The sequence below is a fragment of the Heterodontus francisci genome, chromosome 11 (genome assembly GCF_036365525.1).
Source record: "Heterodontus francisci isolate sHetFra1 chromosome 11, sHetFra1.hap1, whole genome shotgun sequence".
NCBI classification, from domain to species: Eukaryota; Metazoa; Chordata; class Chondrichthyes; order Heterodontiformes; family Heterodontidae; genus Heterodontus; species Heterodontus francisci.
This window is the reverse complement of record NC_090381.1, coordinates 119,552,465-119,574,401: the sequence shown is the minus strand read 5'-3', so window position 1 is coordinate 119,574,401 and position 21,937 is coordinate 119,552,465. Positions and strand designations below refer to the sequence as shown.

Here is a 21,937-nt window from a genome sequence, read left to right as displayed (position 1 = left end):
TGTTCAGACGCCTACCTGTTTCTGCTGTCTTGATGTTAACATGATGAGTTTGGATGACCCGCGATTTTGGTAGAATGCTGACTCAGGTTTTACCCAGCAGATGGGTAAAGGCAGCATTGCTAATGTGCTGATCATCATAGCCAATCATTTGAGAACATTCCTTTTAGAAAGTCCCATGAACACTGATGCCGATTGCCTCCTTGACTTATTTCTGTGCAGTGAATAGGTTTGCAGGTGGGATTAGGAATAGGATTTGACTGGATTGTGAACAATTGGCAAAAATCTGAAATGAAAAATAATTAAATGTGCCATATTCATCATTGCTACTGAGCTGAGTCCCTTTCCAAAATTCCAGGCGAAGCATATAAGCTGGAAGAGTTCTCGTTGATGAATTGATGAGATTCCACTCTCATTGATGTTGTGAGGAAATTGGGAGAATTCCCTCTTAGTAAATTTATTGTACATTTCCATTGGCCTTCCTGAGATGATGAACTAATTGTATTTGCATCTCAGTGGTTTGCTAGGTCACAACTAACCACCCTCATTCCCTGATGGACAGTAATGAAGCAGCTGAATTTTTTGACAATCTGACAGCTTTCATGCTTTTAAAAAAAATTACATTTACTGCATTTACGGGATAGAGTTTCATTACTTGCTCCAGTTAGATTTGAACTCAGACCACTGCCTGTTTGTACAGTTCCATAACTACCTCAGTATGTGCCTTTCTGTCAGCCCCTGTGCTATGGGTGCGTGTCCCTTTCCTTAGTCACCTCCTTCTCTCCTTCCCACTCTACCCTCCCCCCTCTCTCTCCCCTCCTCTCCTCTCCCCTCCTCTCCTCTCCCCTCCTCTTCTCCCTTCCTCTCCTCCTCTCCCCCTCCCCTCCTCCTCGCCCCCTCTCTCTCCCTCTCTCTCCCTCCTCGCCCCCTCTCTCTCCCTCCTCGCCCCCTCTCTCCCTCCTCGCCCCCTCTCAACTCCTCCTCATCCCCTCTCTCCTCCTCATCCCCTCTCTCCTCCTCATCCCCTCTCTCCTTCTGTCCTCCCATCTCTCCTCCTTTCTCCTCTCTACCCTTTCCCTCCCTGTTTCCTCTCCCTTCTCTCCTGCACCCTCTTCCCTCCTCTTTGCCCCTCTCCCTCCCCTCCCATCCCTACCCACTGTCACCTTGCTATCTCCCTCCCTCTCTCCTCTTCTTCCCATTCCTCCCCCCTCCCACCCATTTCCTCCCCTCTACCCATCTGCTTCCCTCCACTTGCCCTCTCCAAACTCCCCCCTACCTTCTCTGCAACTCTCTCCCATCCCTCTCCTCTTTCCCCTCCTCCTTCCTTCCTCCCACACTTACTCCCTCACTGTGTGTGCCTGTCCATCTCTCACTGTGTGCCCCTCTCTCCCATTCTGTATGTCTGTCTGTATGTGTCCTATATAGAAACATATTAACAAAGGAGAAGACAGAGACCTAACCTGCTGGATGTAAAAGTTATTAAAGAGGATTGGAAAGGTAAATCTGGAACAGTACCTTTAAACGGAGGTACATCAGTGAGCTGAAGGTCAAAGTGGGGACTGGGAAGTTTTTCACACACCTGCAATGGGATTCTGGTTGGAGGAATGGGGACCGAGTACCTGGAATCATTTAAGAAACAATGAGAGGCTCTGATGGGGTGGGCTGAAGGGTTTATGGGGATGGATTAGGTAGAATGAGCCAAATAGCCTGACTCATCCATATCTAATAGTGATGTTGTTTGGTGGAACATGTTTTGTGCTCGGTGAGCTTTTCATTGAGATTCAATGACCACTTCACAGTAAACACTTTCTTATTTAATTCTTCTTTGCTTTGTAGGTTTATAGATCATGTCTAACCCAACTTGGCTTGCGCCAAGGGAGACCGATGACTCTGGGCATGTACCAGCCAGAATGGAGACCATGATGTCAATCGCCACTCCCAGCATCTCCGTGTCCACTCAACAAACTCCAAAGAAATTCGCACCTGTGGTGGCCCCAAAACCCAAGTTCAACCCCTACAAACAGAATGGACAACCTGTCGGACAGGTGGCAACTGAAGGTAAGTTCAGCAGAATTCAACCCTCGCTCTCTGTACTACAAAAGTGCAAGTACAGTTGAGAACCCTGATGTTGGTGCAGTGCAGGTGTAAAGTTTTTTATTCATTTTCGGGATGTGCGTGTCACTGGCAAGGCCAGCATTTATTACCCATTCCTTGAGAAAGTGGTGCTGAGCCACCTTCCTGAACCCGCTGTGCTGTTAGGAAGGGAGTTCCAGGATTTTGATCGAGTGACAGTGAAGGAACGGCGATATAGTTCCAAGTCAGGATGGTGTGTGACTTGGAGGGGAACTTGCAGGTGGTGGTGTTCCCATGCATCTGCTGCCCTTGTCCTTCTAGGGGGTGGAAGTTGTGGGTTTGGAAGGTGCTGTCGAAGGAGGCTTGGTGCATTGCTGCAGTGCATCTTGTAGATGGTACACACTGCTGCCACTGCATTGGTGGTTGAGGGAGTGGGTCTAGTGAGCTGCTGCGATGCAGTATAATTAACTCTTTTCATGCTTTGATGGACTGCAGTGGTTCAAGAAAGCAGCTCACCACCACCTTCTCAAGGACAATTAAGGATGCCCATATCCCATGAAATGAATAAAAAAGTCACTGAAAGTGGGCTGTGACGGCTGCATGTTTGCTCTTTGGTTCACCTGATGTACACTATGCAAACTTTGCTTGGTGGAATAGCTTGCCAACTCTCACTGTCCTAACCCTTATGTTCACACATCAAAACACTGGGAGGTTTGCGAAAGGATGACTGAAAGATTATGGTCAGACCCACTGGCATCCCCACTCTGACTTCCCTTGGCATTCAAGGATGCAGGCATGAGAGCACCCAGCCTTGTGTGCTTAGGGTTTCAATTTTCCAGCACGCCTTCCCTATCTGAGCTTATATGTAACTCTTCACTGTCTGTCTTTTTCACTGTTGCTCTGTCAATCTGTCACTGACTCTCTCTTTCACTCTTTATCTATGGTTGTGCCTCACTCTTGTTCTGTGTATGTGTATGCATCTCTCTCTCTTCCTCTCTCTGTAATGGTCTCTCTGTGTTTCTTTTTTTTTTATTTGTTCATGCCCATTTATTGCCCATCCCTAATTGCCCTTGAACTTAGTGAGTTGTTTGGCATTTTAAGAGTCAGCCACATTGCTGTGGGTCTGGAGTCACATGTAGGCCAGACCAGGTAAGGACAGCAGATTTCCTTCCCTAAATGACATTAGTGAACCAGATGGGTTTTTACAACAATCGACAATGGTTTCATGGTCACCATTAGTCTAGCTTTTAATTCCATATTTATGAATTGAATTCAAATTTCACCAACTGCCATGGTAGGATTCGAATCCATGTTCCCAGAGCATTAGCCTGGGTTTCTGGATTACTAGTCTAGTGACATTACCACTACACCACCACCTCCCCTGTGATGCTGTTTCTGCCTGTTTGTGTGTATGTAACTGTTTAAGCTAGAGTGGGTGCAGAAAAGATTCACAAGGATGTTGCCTGGTTTGGAGGGCTTGAGTTATAAAGAGAGATTGGATAGGCTGCGTCTGTTTTCCCTGGAGCGAAGGAGGCTGAGAGGGAATATGACAGAGGTATATAAAATTGTGAGAGGCATAGATAGAGTAGATAGCCAGAGTCTGCTTCCCATGGTAGGGGTGACTAAAACTAGAGGGCATAGATTTAAGGTGAGCGGGAGGAGGTTTAAAGGGGATCAAATGGGTAAATTTTTCACACAAAGAATAGTGGGTATCTGGAATGATCTGCCTGAGGAGGTGATGGAGGCAGGAACAATAGCAACATTTAAGAGGCATCTGGACAGGTACTTGAATGAGCAAGGCATAGAGGGATATGGAATTAATGCAGGCAGGTGGGATTAGTATAGATAGGCATTATGGTCGGCATGGACGCGGTGGGCCGAAGGGCCTGTTTCTAGGCTGTACGACTCCATGACTCCATGTCTGTGTATTTTTCTTGTCTGACTCTCGTTCTCACTGTTTCTCTATTTGTCTGTTTCTCTGTCTCTATCTTTATCTGATTTTGTTTCTGTCTCCCTCTTCTCCGTCATTCAATGTCTGTCTCTGTTTCTGTTTCTTTTAGTTGCCCCTTTGTTTCTCCATTTGGCTCTCTCTCATTCTGTGTCTCATTCTGTGCCAGTCTCTGTCACTTTCTGTCATTCATTCTCCCTTATTTGCATGCTGCCCCATCCCTCCTTCTCCTTCCCGCCCCTCTCTCTCCCTCCCCTTCTCTCCCTTCTCTCTCTCCTCTCCCTTCCTCCCCCTTCCTCCCCATCTCTCGCCCTCTCCCTCCCCATCTCTCGCCCTCTCCCTCCCCATTCCACCCCCTCTCTCTCTCTATCCCTCCCACTCACACTCTCCCTTTCTCTCCCTGTCCCCTGCATCAGTATCACTGAATCTCAGGACACAGTTTGAGTGCAGGTACCTGTTTAGTATTGGATAATTGACATTACCCCAGCAATGGCCTCCACTGATGTTATTTGTTATATTTCAATTACTGATTGCCCTTGCAATGTAATTTTGTGCGCACATGTAAGAATTATCAGCTGCCATTGCAAGCAGTGTGACTGGAAGTTTCAAATCCTCTTTTACTTTGTGTGTTGCACTGAATGAAAACAGCTCACTCGTGCTTGGTTGCAGAATGCAGTGATCTGCGGAATACGCCACAATTTCACTCGTAACGCAGGCTGTGTTTATGTAACAGGCACTGATCTAATTTGCTCATTTAGTCACATAAGACACACTAGTTATTCAAATTGACAGATTAATTATCTCAAAATCCGTAGCTTTAATTGCATGACAGCAGACTGCGCTTAATCTCAGTCTGTGCTTGCAGCCAGACTGTGTGAATATTTCCCTGTAATTAGAGCCTCAGCCAGTGTGACAACAAATGCAAATCAGCAGTACAGTTTCAGAATTTATCTCCTGTACCTGTCAAAGAACAAAGAAAATTACAGCACAGGAACAGGCCCTTCGGCCTTCCAAGACTGTGCCGATCCAGATCCTCTATCTAAACATGTCGCCTATTTTCGAAGGGTCTGTATCTCTTTTCTTCCTGCCCATTCATGTATCTGTCTAGATACATCTTAAAAGACACTATCGTGCCTGCGTCTAGCACCTCCGCGTCCAACGCGTTCCAGGCACCCACCACCCTCTGCGTAAAGAACTTTCCACGCATATCCCCCCTAAACTTTTCCCCTCTCACTTTGAACTCGTGACCCCTCGTGATTGAATCCCCCACTCTGGGAAAAAGCTTCTTGCTATCCACCCTGTCTATACCTCTCATGATTTTGTACACCTCAATCAGGTCCCCCCTCAACCTCCGTCTTTCTAATGAAAATAATCCTAATCTACTCAACCTCTCTTCATAGCTAGCGCCCTCCATACCAGGCAACATCCTGGTGAACCTCCTCTGCACCCTCTCCAAAGCATCTACATCCTTTTGGTAATGTGGCGACCAGAACTGCACGCAGTATTCCAAATGTGGCCGAACCAAAGTCTTATACAACTGTAACATGACCTGCCAACCCTTGTACTCAATACCCCGTCCGATGAAGGAAAGCATGCCGTATGCCTTCTTGACCACTCTATTGACCTGCGTTGCCACCTTCAGGGAACAATGGACCTGAACACCCAAATCTCTCTGGACATCAATTTTCCCCAGGACTTTTCCATTTATTGTATAGTTCACTCTTGAATTGGATCTTCCAAAATGCATCACCTCGCATTTGCCCTGATTGAACTCCATCTGCCATTTCTCTGCCCAACTCTCCAGTCTATCTATATTCTGCTGTATTCTCTGACAGTCCCCTTCACTATCTGCTACTCCACCAATCTTAGTGTTGTCTGCAAACCACCTAATCAGACCACCTATACTTTCCTCCAAATCATTTATGTATATCACAAACAACAGTGGTCCCAGCACGGATCCCTGTGGAACACCACTGGTTACACGTCTCCATTTTGAGAAACTCCCTTCCACTGCTACTCTCTGTCTCCTGTTGCCCAGCCAGTTCTTTATCCATCTAGCTAGTACACCCTGGACCCCATGCGACTTCACTTTCTCCATCAGCCTACCATGGGGAACCTTATCAAACGCCTTACTGAAGTCCATGTATATGACATCTACAGCCCTTCCCTCATCAATCAACTTTGTCACTTCCTCAAAGAATTCTATTAAGTTGGTAAGACATGACCTTCCCTGCACAAAACCATGTTGCCTATCACTGATAAGCCCATTTTCTTCCAAATGGGAATAGATCCTATCCTTCAGTATCTTCTCCAGCAGCTTCCCTACCACTGACGTCAGGCTCACTGGTCTATAATTACCTGGATTTTCCCTGCTACCCTTCTTAAACAAGGGGACAACATTAGCAATTCTCCAGTCCTCCGGGACCTCACCCGTGTTTAAGGATGCTGCAAAGATATCTGTTAAGGGCCCAGCTATTTCCTCTCTCGCTTCCCTCAGTAATCTGGGATAGATCCCATCCGGACCTGGGGACTTGTCCACCTTAATGCCTTTTAGAATACCCAACACTTCCTCCCTCCTTATGCCGACTTGACCTACAGTGTTCAAACATCTGTCCCTAACCTCAACATCTGTCATGTCCCTCTCCTCGGTGAATACCGATGCAAATTACTCGTTTAGAATCTCACCCATTTTCTCTGACTCCACGCATAACTTTCCTCCTTTGTCCTTGAGTGGGCCAATTCTTTCTCTAGTTACCCTCTTGCTCCTTATATATGAATAAAAGGCTTTGGGATTTTCCTTAACCCTGTTTGCTAAAGATATTTCATGACCCCTCTTAGCCCTCTTAATTCCTCGTTTCAGATTGGTCCTACATTCCCGATATTCTTTCAAAGCTTCGTGTTTCTTCAGCCTCCTAGACCTTATGTCTGCTTCCTTTTTCCTCTTAGCTAGTCTCACAATTTCACCTGTCATCCATGATTCCCTAATCTTGCCATTTCTATCCCTCATTTTCACAGGAACATGTCTCTCCTGAACGCTAATCAACCTCTCCTTAAAAGCCTCCCACATATGAAATGTGGATTTACCTTCAAACAGCTGCTCCCAATCTACATTGCCCAGCTCCTGCCGAATTTTGGTATAGTTGGCCTTCCCCCAATTTAGCACTCTTCCTTTAGGACCACTCTCGTCTTTGTCCATGAGTATTCTAAAACTTACGGAATTGTGATCACTATTCCCAAAGTAGTCCCCTACTGAAACTTCAACCACCTGGCCGGGCTCATTCCCCAACACCAGGTCCAGTATGGCCCCTTCCCGAGTTGGACTATTTACATACTGCTCTAGAAAACCCTCCTGGATGCTCCTTACAAATTCTGCTCCATCCAGACTTCTGACACTAAGTGAATCTCAGTCAATGTTGGGAAAATTAAAATCTCCTATCACCACCACCCTGTTGCTCCTACATCTTTCCATAATCTGTTTACATATTTGTACCTCTATCTCACGCTCGCTGTTGGGAGGCCTGTAGTACAGCCCCAACATTGTTACCGCACCCTTCCTATTTCTGAGTTCTGCCCATATTGCCTCACTGCTCGAGTCCTCCATAGTGCCCTCCTTCAACACAGCTGTGATATCCTCTTTGACCAGTAATGCAACTCCTCCGCCCCTTTTATCTCCCTCTCTATCCCGCGTGAAGCATCGATATCCTGGGATATTTAGTTGCCAATCATGCCCTTCCCTTAACCAAGTCTCAGTAATAGCAATAACATCATACTCCCAGGTACTAATCCAAGCCCTAAGTTCATCTGCCTTACCTACTACACTTCTTGCCTTTGAATGGCAGATAACTTAGGATAAAGTAAACTTCCACTCTGAAATTAACCCCCTCCCTGAAGCGTTCCAGATGTAGACAACCATCCTGTCTCCTCTTACACGCCTCCCACTTTCTCCCTCATTGTCCATTGTCTCGCTCTTTCCCTCTGTCTCTTCCTCCCCTTTGTCTCCTCTTCCTGTATCTCTCTTTCCCTTCTCGCTGTCTTCCCCACAGGGAGACAGTGGTGTAGTGGTAATGTCACTGGACTAGTAATCCAGAGCCCTGAGGGCATGGATTCAAATCCCACCATGGCAGCTGGTGGAATTTAAATGCAATGAATTAATAAAAATCTGGAATTGAAAGCTAGTCTCATGAAACTATCATCGATTGCCATAAAAACCCTTCTGGTTCACTAATGTCCTTTAGGGAAGGAAATCTGCCGTCCTTACCTGGTCTGGCCTACATGTGACTCCAGACCCACAGCAATGTGATTGACTCTTAACTGCCCTCTGAAATGGCCTAGCAAACCACTCAGTTGTCAAGGGCAATCGGGGATGGGCAACAAGTGCTAGCCTTGCCAGTGACATCCACATCCCATGAAAGAATGAAAAAACTCTCTCCCTCTCGAGCTCTCTTCCCCATCTCTCTCTCTCTCTCACATTACGTCTATATGTCTGTCTGCCTCTCCACAACCCCCGCTTCCCATCTCCATTTTAAAACCAGTCAAATGCATTGTCATCGGCATTTGATGCAAAGGGTGGGTGTGTCTTAAACTCTCGTGCATCTTCACAACACCACCCATATTACCTGCTTGATCCCTTAGCCCAGTTATCAGGTAACAGGAAGTGAAATATGCATTTGAAGGATGAAAAATTGAGGTTGACTACCAATGCGAGTAGAGCTGAAAAGAGGGGTCGTATTATATGCCGAGTATATGCAAAAACATGATTTTTGCAGCCAGAAAAATGGGGTTGTCTTATACGCCAGGTTGACTTATACTCCGCCTTCTATGGTATATGTAAACGGTGCTAATTGTTTGAATCAGAATCAGTGCACAGTGATGAACTGTCAAATTCTACAAAAAACCGGGATCAAGTATTTTGTCCATTTGACTCCTAGACTGTAGGATCCATTTTGAAGGTTTTGAGCATTTTAATGAAAACAAACTTGCAACTCTGTAGCGCCTTTCACTAACTTGAGATGTCTCAAAGCGCTTTTTAGCCAATGAAGTGTCGCCACTGTTGCAATGTAGGAATCACAGCAGCCAGTTTGTGCACAGAAGGATCCCATAAACAACAACATGAGAATGACCAGATGATCTGTTTACAGTCATGTTGGCTGAGGGACAAAGTCAATGCCCCTGCTGTACTTTGAAATCATGGCCGTGGAATCTTTTACATCCAGCTGAGAGGGCAGAGCAGGCCTCAGTTTAATGTCTCATCCGAGAGAAATTAAATAAACTGAATAAACTGTATTCTGTTGAGCTGAAAGTGCTGTTTTGATACCCTGCCAAGATGTCTTCAGTCAGTCAGAGTGAGTGTTAATGATCATGATGAAATGTCAGCACAGGGTGAGAGGAGTTCAGGTAGTGTTTATGTAAGATTGTGCAGCTGTCAGATAGTTCAGTGTTGTGTACTGCAAGCACATTGCACAACTAACTACCTTGCTTCATCAATACAAGGGCTGATTACATGTGTTTCTGTTGGCTCCGAGGCAGGATACTGGGTGCATAACCGTCCACTAATTGCAGTAATCAGGATCACTAGATGGGGAAGTAATTCACAGAAACATTGACTGTATGAGGATGATATGAAATGACTGAAATGGTTTGCATGATCGGGAAATGAAGCTCTGGGGAGGTTCTGTGGAAGGCACGCTGGCTATTGGGGGATGCTGGGATCTCCTCGGACTTACGGTGCAGCAACTAAACAGGATGGAGAATCCATTTGAAATTGATCTCAGACAGCTGTGTGAGGATTTCTTTGGTTTATTAGGAATTTCAGCTCTTGAGGCATTGGGACAGTGCCAAGGGAATCGCAGACTCATCAGTGGCCATTTATTCCTTCTTGTCACAGATCTGAAGGCAGTGTAGCTCATTTCTTTCTGAGAAAGAGGCAGTCTTTCCAGATTCTTGATCCCTTGGTGGAGATTGGCGTCGTCTTTTGTGGGGGTGTCCCTGCAAAGAGAAGTCATCTTTGGCATGTCGACGCATGCAAGATATTCCAGAAACAAACGGTATTTGTACAGCTCTCGATTGTAAACAATTCACCAAAATCTTTCCTACAACTCCTGAAAAGGAAAGCCTGCTATTTATATCAGCATATTACTTCCCTGCCACTCTCACTGCACACACCTACCAGAAACCTATTCAACAAGTTCACAGCCAATGCACCCTGAGGTGCAGTCACTGTCAGTGGACCCTCAAATTTTTTTTTCGAGTGTGTGGGTGGCTTGTTTACGTGCTTTGGTCATTTGAAATTTAATATGCATCCGTGCACATGCGGTAACTTAAAGGCTGACTTGTGTGTGTCCTGCGCAGGAACATTCAGGTTGCTGCACAGCTGTGTAACTTAGAAAAAACATTGGACACTGTTGTCATGTGAGGAAAACATGGAAACCATTTTATGCACAGCAAAATCCCACAAACAAGAAGATGTATGTGCTGCACTGTCGGAGGGTCAGTACTGAGGGAGTGCTGCACTGTCGGAGGGTCAGTACTGAGGGAGTGCTGCATTGTCAGAGTGGCAGTCCTGAGGGAGTGCTGCACTGTTGGAGGGTCAGTAGTGAGGGAGTGCTGCACTGTCAGAGGGTCAGTACTGAGGGAATGCTGCACTGTCAGAGGGTCAGTACTGAGGGAATGCTGCACTGTCAGAGGTGCCTTCCTTTGGATGAGATGTTAAACTGAGGCCCCCTTGGCTAGATATGAAACATTGCAAGGCACAATTTGAAGATATGCTGGGGAGTTCTCACCAGTGTCCTGACCAATATTTATCCCTCAAACAATCTCATGAAAATGGATTCTCTGGCAATTATCAAATTCTGGTTTGCGGGAGATTACTGCGTGTAAGTTGGCTGCTATGTATCTTGCATGATTACAATGACCTCACTTCGCTTTGGGACATCCTGAGGTCATGAAAGGCGCTATATAAATGCAAGTCCTTTTTTCCTTTGCTTCGTTAAGTTCTGTTGCGATCTCTTCATTTCTATTCTGGGTATTGCTCTCTGATTCAACACTGGAGCATGTTCCATCCTTTCGGTCGTGTAGAAAATTGTTTGCCCACCCAGGAAGGCAACTGTGTCCCATTACGGGATGGTGAGCTACAATAATCTAAGTGTCCACACAGATAAAATTACAGATAAGCATGGGGCACCTCGGGAGGGCTCGGGGTTAAGTGTATTAGTCGGTTTGGATGACAGTGATAATCAGCAGTTTGGATCCTGCTGTGCCACCTCCATTTAAATGTGCCTGAGCTGATGTTCTGGTTCTTTAAGGACTGAGGTGGGTTTAGTCTTGAGCTGATTGGTTTGGCCGGCTCAGCTTATTCTGTTCTTTGATGCCAATGTGGTTACTGATGTTTAAAGTGCTACATTGAGTGATGCTTCCTGGATATTTTCCCTAAAACTAAAAATAACTAGAAGTCATTGGTAATGACTCAATTCAGGAAATAAAACCATATACAAGCTCTCTTCCTGAAAATCTTGCACAGAATCGGCTGCAAGAGGTTTCCGGTCACTTGCTGTGTTTGAGCAGCTCTTTGAAGGGTACAGAATATAAATCAGTCAGACAGACACAACCTTTAGTAAATAAAAGCCTTTGAAACAAGAGAATATAAAAGACCCAGTGCCTAACAGCCAAGGGCTGGGTAGAGAATTCTGTCACACACAGGAGGAGTTTAAAACCGTTGGGTTGGGTAATTGCAATTGGATTTGAACTGTAATGTTGACTTCAAGTGCAAAGATTATATTTAGGCAGCAATATTCACGACAACAATGATTCTCCAGAACACTTTTCATTTGTAGAAAAATGAAGGAGCTAACGTCTGTTACAGGGGACTGGGTGGTTCAGTGGCTTAAATTTGGTCTCTGATACAGATTTAAATCTAAAAGGAGTTGATTGGAAGCCAGGCACATAGCACCAGGAAAAGGGCCAATCAGCCCTAGAGCCTTTTCCCCCAATCAGTATCTTAGCTCCATCTAGCCGCGTTGGTTCCCTGAAATTTTCAGTTGACCCCCAGCCTCAACAGCTTTTTGGAGGAAAGAGTTCCAGATTTCCACTCCCCTTTGTATGAAGAAATGATTCCTGACAACATCCCTGGACAGCCCAGCTCTAATTTTAAGGTTAAGCCCTTGGTTTCCATCTACCTTATCAAACTGCCCCAAAATTGGCATTTCACTCACATTGCCAATGGGCTCAGGTGCTGCAGCAGAGGTGATCTTCCCAAGTTGGGACTGAGGACCATTGGGAGTAATTATAACCAAGCCCGTTGGGTGGGAATCAGACAGTTTCAGATGGGTGCCTATTTAACAACCAATCCTCTGGCATTCCCAAACTAATCCCACTGCCCCATTCCCTATTGTCCTGTATCAATCCCACTATCCCACTCTCCCCATAATCCCGCATCATCATCTGCTTCAAATATTTATGGAGTTTTTCTTTAAAAGGTGTAATGTTCTCTGTGTCACCCACTCCCTGAAGCAAAGTGTTCCATGATCCAACAAGACATCTCTCCTCTCCCCTCATTCACTTAGTGACAATTTAAAATTAAGGATTCCACATCTTTCCCTATTCACCCTCTCAAAACACTTCATTATTTTTCAAAGCTTTTAAATCTTCTTTGCTCCAGTGGGAATAGACACAGTATCTTAAGTCTTTCCTCATAACTCTAGTTCCCCATCACTGGCATCATCCTGGTGAATCTACATTGTCTGCTCTCTGTGGCTTTAATCGGCTCCTGTTCTGTATGTTCTTCTCAAGTCGTGCTCTGGGATCTTTTACATCCACCTGTAAGCTCAGATCGGCCTGAGACACAGCCCTGTAGATAGAAATGAGGTGATGCCAACATCTGGGTCTTAAGTATGAAACCATAGAATTTTACAGAACTGAATGAGGCCATTTGACCCATTGAGCCTGTGCTGGGACTTTGACGCAACAGTCCACACAGTTCATTCCCTGCTGTTTCCAATACTGTTTGAAACTGATCTTTTTTCAAATACAAAGTGACAAAAATACAAAATAGTGACAAATCCCCCAGATTTTAATCATCTAGACCCAGGCAGGGGGAGTCAGTTACAGGTTGAACCTCTCCATCTCACTGGGAAGGTGAGGCTGGGAGATAACCAACCAATCACTGCCCCCATTTTCAAAAGTTTATGAACATTCTCTCTGAACACTCCCTTGTTTGTGTGTTGAGTTATATTGGGAGGTTCCACTGCGTATTTTTCTGTCTCCATTGACTGCACCTCGAAAAGAGCGACTGGGTGTGCTTTAAATGAATTGGATTGATCTGCATGTTGTGTGCAATTACATCTTTTGTGTACATTCATTGTGCAGTTGGGCAGAGGTACAGTTCCACACGAGTTGGGAACAGTGCATAATGAATCTCAGGGAGGGGCAGGACATGACTTCCAGTCAGACTGGGGTGCAACAGCAACAACTTCCATTTGTATAGTTTCACAGGAGCGATTATCAAACAAAAGTTTACACTGAGCCGTCTTGGGAGTCATTAGGGCAGGTGACTAAAAGCTTATTCAAACAGGTAGGTTTTAAGGAGCATCTTAAAGGAGGAGAAGAGAGAGACCGAGAGGTTTAGGGAGGGAATTCCAGAGCTTAGGGCCCAGACAGTTGAAGGTACATCAGTGGTAGAGTCAAGGGAGTGGGGAAGTCATACTGGACAGTTCAGAGAAAGCACTGTGATGTGGTCTCAATGATCCCACCAGTGTGGCCTAACTAATGGTTTCTACAGAGTTGACATCACTTCCTCACTTTTGTATTCACGTCCTGATGTATAAAACCCAGAAAGCCATTTCCCCTTTTACCAATCTCTCTGCATCCACCATCTCTCTCTCTCTCCTCACTTTGGTTGAGAATCTTGCTGTTTAGAGTAAATTTCCTTTCACGGCTGTTTCACAACATGCACCTTGTATGAATTTATTGAGGGTCTAGAATGAAGGGCTGTTGATAGGAAATTAAATGTAAGAGCTTTAGAGCAGAGGGCAGGAGAAAATTCTTTCGACATAGAGTTGTGATGTTGTGGGAATCACTCCCAGAGTTAGTGGCTGAGGCAGAAACTGTGTCAACGTTGAAAATTAGATTGGAGAGGCTGTGAAGGAGTGTTAGTGTAATTAAAACTATTGGTTCGTGTGGTGGGTAAATGCCAGCATAGACTGGATAGGCTGAATGGCCTGATTTTGAATTGTAACCTCACAGTGTTCTATATAAGAGCAAGACTGTTGGAAATCTGAACTAACGATAACTGGATTTGACAGAGAAGGAACAGGTTAGGTGCAGGTGGGACCTGCCCTCAGTAATAATTCTGTTCCTTTATCCCTTTCTCACTATCTCAGGTCTCACTCAGTACCTGCTGAGGGGTGTGTTAGTGAGATTTTCAGACACACCTGGTCAGACCATGAATACACTGTGCTGCATTGTTCATTTCAAATCAGTGTAAATTGGACATTTCTTGGTTCTGAATAGGATGTTAGTACAAAAATGGATTCAAGAATTTGGCCAGCAATAAGGTGTTGGTGTAACATTTAACTTAATTCTGTAATCTCCTCTAACTCCACAACACTGTGAGATCTCTGCGCTCCTTTAATTCTGGCCTCTTGAGCATTCCTGATTTTAATTGCTTCACCATTGACGGCTGTGCCTTCAGTTGCCTCAGCCCCAAGCTCTGGAATTCCCTTGCTACACCTCTCCGTCTCTCCACCTCGCTTTCTTCCTTTAAGGCGTTCCTTAAAACCTACCTCTTTGATCAAGCTTTTGGTCGTCTGACCTAATATCTTCTTATGTGGCTCAGTGTCATATTTTGTTTTATAATGCTCCTGTGAAGCACCCTGGGACGTTTTATTACATTAAAAGTGCTATCTAAATATAAGTTGTTGTTCATTCAAATTGTCTGGTGGTTTTAACTGTGAACTCCTGATAAAGCTTTACTCTTTGAAAGCTCTGAGTTTTGTTTGCTTGATTTCTGTGGGCTTCCCCATTACAGTGACATTGAAAATTGACAACTGTGGAGCTAATCCTTTAAAATGAAGTTGAACAAATAAATCTTTCCTAAAGGGAGCTCTGGAACCAGTTGAGCAGACAGTGCAGGAAGAGTGAAGAACCTTGTCTAACCAGTACAGTCACCAAACGCCCATCAATGGGGAAATGATCGATTCACATTTTCAGTCCCGGGTACAACTTGTTGAAGCGATTCTAGCAGAAACCTACACCCGTCGGAGTCCACTTTATGCACATGCACTCACACTTACGCACACTTGCACTCTCACGCTTGCACACTCTCATACTCACACACTCGTGTCCACATGCTCACTCTCACTCACACTCTCACACACACTTAGGCTCACACACTCTCACTCTCACGCTCACACACACTCACTTTCTCACACTCTCTCACTGTCGCTTTCACATCCACATGCTTACTCTCACACTTGCTCATGCACGCGCACACACTCTCACTCTCACTCACACACATTCTCACTCACACACATTCTCACTCACACTCTCACACTCTCACACTCTCACTCTCACACTCACACTCTCACACACTCTCACTCTCTCACTCTCTCACACTCTCACACACTCTCACTCTCACACTCTAACTCTCACACACTCACTCTCACACACTCACTCTCACACACACTCTCTCTCACACTCTCACTCTCACACACACTCACTCTCACACTCTCTCACTCTCACACTCTCACACTCTCACTCACTCACTCTCACACTCTCTTACACTCTCACTCTCACACTCTCACACACTCACTCTCACACTCTCTTACACTCTCACTCTCTCACACACTCACTCTCTCACTTTCACACTCTCTCACTCTCACATTCTCTCACACTCTCACTCTCACACACACACTCTCACACTCTCACACTCTCACTCACTCACTCTCACACTCTCTTACACTCTCACTCTCACACTCTCACACACACTCTCACACTCTCTTACACTCTCACTCTCACACACTCACTCTCTCTCACACTCTCACACTCTCACTCACTCACTCTCACACTCTCACTCTCACACTCTCTTACACTCTCACTCTCACACTCTCTTACACTCTCACTCTCACACACTCACTCTCACACTCTCACACTCTCACTCTCACACTCACACACTCTCACTCTCACACACACTCTCACACACTCTCACTCTCACACACTCACACACTCTCACTCGCACACACTCTCACTCTCACACACTCTCACTCTCACACACTCTCACTCTCACTCACACACTCTCACTCTCACTCACACACTCTCACTCTCACACACACTCACACACTCTCACTCTCACACACTCTCACTCTCACACACTCTCACTCTCACTCTCACACACTCTCACTCTCACACACTCTCACTCACACACACACTCACACATTCTCATGTTCATGCACAGGAATATAGGAACAGGAAGAGGCTATTCATCCTTTCGAGCCTATTCTGCCATTCAGTTAGATCGTGGCTGGTTTGTAGCTTCACTCCATCCACCTTCAGGACATCCCAAAGTGCTTTACAGCCAATGAAGTACTATTGAAGTGTAGTCACTGCTCGAATGTAGGAAATGCAGCAGTCAACATGCACACAGCAAGATCCCACAAACAGCAGTGTGATAATGACCAGTCATCTGTTGTTTCACTGCTGTTGGTTGAGGGATAAATATTAGTCCCCGGATGCTGGGGAGAACTCCCCTGCTCTTCTTCCAATATTGCCATTGGGTCCTTTACACCCACCTGAGCGGGCAGACAGAGCCTTGGTTTTACAATTCATCTGAAACACGGCACCTCTAACAATGCAGCTTTCCCTCAGCACTGCACCAGCAGTGACGGCCTGGATTATGTGCTCAAGTCTCTCAAGTGGGGCTTGAAACAATATCCTTCTGAATCAGGGGGAAGTCATGGCTAACACTCAAATAATAAAGTTAGAATCTGACTTTGTAATTGATGTTTCTAAGTGACTAGTTTCCTTTTCTGTTCCTTCCTCTTGTGCTGGGGTTTAGTTCTATGAGTGCAGTTTCAGGCCATGTGTTGATGGTGACATGCTCCACAGCCAAGCCTCCCTCTCCCTTCATTTTCCCCAGTACACACTCGAGAATACTGAGGCCAACAATTCAACTGCTGCTGTGACATCTGCTGAGATCCAATCCTGCAGATCTGGGTGCTGACGGAGCTTTTCATTTTTCAGTCTGTGAGAGGCTGTAATATTGTAACCCTCCAGTTTGCCTCGTGACTATAACAGGCTATTCAGTGGACATCACTTCCAAAGCTGTGACAGTTCGAGTGACCCTACACAGCACACTCAAAGAGTCAGTACTGAGGGAGTGCCGCACTGTCAGAGGGGCAGTACGGAGGAAGTGCTGCACTGTCAGAGGGGCAGTACGGAGGGAGTGCTGCACTGTCAGAGGGGCAGTACTGAGGGAGTGCTGCACTGTCAGAGGGGCAGTACTGAGGGAGTGCCGCACTGTCAGAGGGGTAGTACGGAGGGAGTGCTGCACTGTCAGAGGGTCAGTACTGAGAGAGTGCTGCACTGTCAGAGGGGCAGTACGGAGGAAGTGCTGCACTGTCAGAAGGGCAGTACTGAGGGAGTGCCGCAACGTCAGAGGGGCAGTACGGAGGGAGTGCTGCACTGTCAGAGGGGCAGTACGGAGGGAGTGCTGCACTGTCAGAGGGGCAGTACGGAGGGAGTGCTGCACTGTCAGAGGGGCAGTACGGAGGGAGTGCTGCACTGTCAGAGGGGCAGTACGGAGAGAGTGCTGCACTGTCAGAGGGGCAGTACGGAGGGAGTGCTGCACTGTCAGAGGGGCAGTACGGAGGGAGTGCTGCACTGTCAGAGGGGCAGTACGGAGGGAGTGCTGCACTGTCAGAGGGGCAGTACGGAGGGAGTGCTGCACTGTCAGAGGGGCAGTATGGAGGGAGTGCTGCACTGTCAGGGGGCAGTACAGAGGGAGTGCTGCACTGTCAGAGGGGCAGTACGGAGGGAGTGCTGCACTGTCAGAGGGGCAGTATGGAGGGAGTGCTGCACTGTGGGAGGAGCAATATGGAGGGAGTGCTGCGCTGTCAGAGGGGCAGTATTGAGGGAGTGCCGCAACGTCAGAGGGGCAGTACGGAGGGATTGCTGCACTGTGAGAGGGGCAATATGGAGGGAGTGCTGCGCTGTCAGAGGCGCAGGATGCAGGATGGAGGGAGTGCTGCACTGTCAGAGGTGCAGAATGGAGGGAGTGCTGCACTGTCAGAGGGGTAGTATGGAGGGAGTGCTGCACTGTCAGAGGGGTAGTATGGAGGGAGTGCTGCACTGTCAGAGGGGCAGTACGGAGGGAGTGCTGCACTGACAGAGGGGCAGTACGGAGGGAGTACAGCATGGTCAGAGGGGCAGTACGGAGGGAGTGCTGCATGGTCAGAGGGGCAGTACGGAGGGAGTGCTGCATGGTCAGAGGGGCAGTACGGAGGGAGTACAGCATGGTCAGAGGTGCTGTCTTTCAGAAGAGACGCTAAACCGATGCCCCATCTTCCCTCTCAGGTGCTATTTTGAAGAGGAAGGGGAAAGTTCTTCCCACAGTCCTGACCAATATTTATCCTTCAATGAACATCACTAAAAACACATCATCTGGTCATTGTCACATTGCTGATTGTGGGATCTTGCTGTGTGAAAATTTCCTCCGGGTGCTCCGGTTTCCTCCCACAGCCAAAAGACTTGCAGGTTGATAGGTAATTTGGCCATTATAAATTGCCCCTCGTATAGGTAGGTGGTAGGGGAATATAGGGACAGATGAGAATGTGGTAGGAATATGGGATTAGTGTCGGATTAGTATAAATGGGTGGTTAATGGTCGGCACAGACTTGGTGGGCCGAAGGGCCTGTTTCAGTGCTGTATCTCTTAAAAAAAAATGGCTGTCGTGTTTCCTACATTCGAACAGTGACTACACTTCAAAAGAAATTCATTGGCTGTAAAGCACTTTGAGACGTCCTGAAGTTTCTGGAAGATGCTGCATAATTGCAAATCTTTCTTTTATCGTTCACTTTGTTAAGTTTAGTTACAAGTAAATAAATACAAATTCTTTCTTGAGGAAGGATTGTAATGTGGTTATTGTGTTTATAGACGCACTTGCAGTGCAGGTCTGACGCACAAGGTGCAGTTGGCGTTGACATTTGATGGATTTGGAGGACGTGTGAAATCTGGTAGAGACTGGAGGCTAACAGGAGCATTAACACAAAGTGTAGAGGTTACATGCAAAGTATAACTGGGTATAATTGCTGTTAACCCAGTGGCAGTTTTATTTATTTCTTTTATTTATTTACTTAGAGATACAGCACTGAAACAGGCCCTTCAGCCCACCGAGTCTGTGCCGACCATTAACCACCCATTTATACTAATCCTACACTAATTCCATATTCCTACCACATCCCCACCTGTCCCTATATTTCCCTACCACCTACCTATACTAGGGGCAATTTATAAAGGCCAATTTACCTATCAACCTGGGAGTCACTATTCAGTTTGCTTTGCAAATTGGCACGGATGTTGTTTTAGTTTGTAATAGTGTGGAGAGGCTGTCTCTGCTGCTTCCGAGGAAGGGTCGCTGACCTGAGGCGTTGACTCTGTTTCTCTTTCCACGGATGCTGCCGGACCTGCTGAGTGGTTCCAGCGTTTCTTGTTTTTGTTTCAGATTTCCAGCATCCGCAGTATTTTGCTTTTATTATTATGTCTCTGCTGCTGTTAGCCCACACAGCCAGTTTAGACCTGTCTTAGGAGAGGCCTTGTGCTCACTGACCTACACTGGCTCCTGGTCCAGCAACATCTCGATTTTAAAATTCTCATCCTCATCTTCAAATTCTTCCATGACCGTTCCCTCTCCTGATATCTGTAATTTCCCTCAGCCCTGCAACCCTCCAAGATCTCCGGACTTCTACAATTCTCTTGAGCATCCCTGATTTTAATCGCTCCACCATCGATGGCTGCCTGGGTCCTAAACTCTGGAATGCCCTCCCTAAACCTCTCTGCCTCTCTACATCCTTAAATTTACCTCATTGACTAAGCTTTTGGTCATCTGTCCTAATATCCCCTTATGTGTTCTTTGATAACACTCCTGTGATATTCCTGGGGATGTTTTTCTACTTTAATGCTAGCTGATGTGGATGGGAACAGAAAGTGCCAGAAACACTGAGCTGAAACGTTGACTGTTTCTCTCTAGATGGATGCTGCCAGACCTGCTGAGTGTTTCCGGCACTTTCTGTTCTCATTTCAGAGTTCCAGCATCTGCAGTATTTTGTTCTTATTCTAATGTTGATGTCCATTACTGTTATTTATTGTGTAGTGATCTTTCCCAGGTAACTTGCAAAGGTGTTTTTCTTTATCCAGAGTAAAGACTGGCTCAGGTCTGCAAATGAAACCCGACCCGGCCCGAGTCCTTTCATTTTTCTCCCGTGCCCGACCCTACCCGACCACCGGAATGTTCAGTTAACCTAGCTTCCATTTTTCACTTTTTAAGCTTGTGCAGATAAGCAACAAAAACTGTAAGTGGACTTGAAAGGTTGTTTAAAAAGTAGATTGAGATTGGAGCCCCGTACTGGAGGTGGTGCCAGTGTGTGCCCAACCCGACTTCAGCCTGAATGTCGAATCCAGAAGAGCAGCCCGACCCAACCTGACACATGCCGTCGGGTCCTGTCGTGTTCGGGTAGGGTAGGGTAGCTATGCTCTAATCTGGAGCACAGTGGGGTCACTGAATGCATCCTTTAATCAGACAGTGCAGGCAATCGCCAGGAACCAGTGGGCGGGGCCTGCATTGGGCAAGCTCTACTGGTGTTGAGCAAGCTGACCAGTGGCTGTTAGAAAGACGGTGTGGGCTGCTCAGAGAGTGGCCTCAAATGTTTTGTTCCAGAGGTTCACCGCCCCCCCCCAAGGGTTTGTCCTCCCACCTTTAGTGGCCTGTCCTACAGCTCAGCCCAGAGAAGAGCTCCCAGAGCCTCCCCTCTCCCCACCCACCATCCACAGGAGCAGGTTGTGTGCACTCTCCTGAAATATTTCACCGAGACCAGAGCCACTGGTGAGGGGAGAGGAGGGGAATTGTATGGAAACTCCCCCGCCACAGTCTTCCCCAATCTGCACCCCAGGTGATCAGCCACCAGTCTGATTTAATGGGTTTAAATTTCTGCAGCTTCACACAGTGAGGGCAGGAGCAACCTCCCTGCTACAAATTCCTGAAGCTGCACTGCTCCCTAGTGACAGGCAGCAACAATCACAGTCATTCACCCTGCCCAGAGATTCCCGGGAATGACTTTCGCCCTGCCCAGAGATCCCAGACATGATAATCACCCTGCCCAGCCATTCCTGGGAATGACGTTTGCCCTGCCCAGAGATTCCCAGACATGATAATCACCCTGCCCAGAGATTCCTGGGAATGACGTTTGCCCTGCCCAGAGATTCCTGGGAATGATAATCACCCTGCCCAGAGATTCCTGGGAATGACGTTTGCCCTGCCCAGAGATTCCTGGGAATGATATTCACCCTGCCCAGAGAATCCAGAGAATGACAGTCACTCTGCCCAGACATTCCTGGGAATGACGTTTGCCCTGCCCAGAGATTCCTGGGAATGATATTCACCCTGCCCAGAAAATCCAGGGAATGACAGTCACCCTGCCCAGCCATTCCTGGGAATGATGTTTGCCCTGCCCAGAGATTCCTGGGGATGACATTCACCTTGCCCGGAGATACCTGGGAATGACATTCACCATGCCTGGAGATTCCTGGGGATGACAGTACCACAGCATTCCTGACTAGAGTAAGATCAAACTGTTTCTTCAATATCTGCTCCTCTTAACCCTCCCATACCCCGCCCCCTATCCTACCCCTCACCACTCTCGCCATACCCCTCCTCTT

General features: G+C 46.7%; 1 protein-coding gene across 11 annotated transcripts in view; it reads left to right on the top strand.

Moving 5' to 3' along the window:
* Window positions 1–21,937, top strand: part of lpp (LIM domain containing preferred translocation partner in lipoma) — a 621,439-nt gene that overhangs the window by 173,131 nt on the left and 426,371 nt on the right. For all 11 annotated transcript variants that reach the window (XR_010976005.1, XM_068042851.1, XM_068042848.1 and 8 more), the window contains one exon: window positions 1,834–2,055. Coding sequence is in view for 10 of the 11 variants with exons in the window: in XM_068042851.1 (XP_067898952.1) it covers window positions 1,845–2,055 (211 nt within the window). In the remaining variant the exon portion in view is untranslated. The remainder of the gene's footprint in view (window positions 1–1,833; window positions 2,056–21,937) is intronic.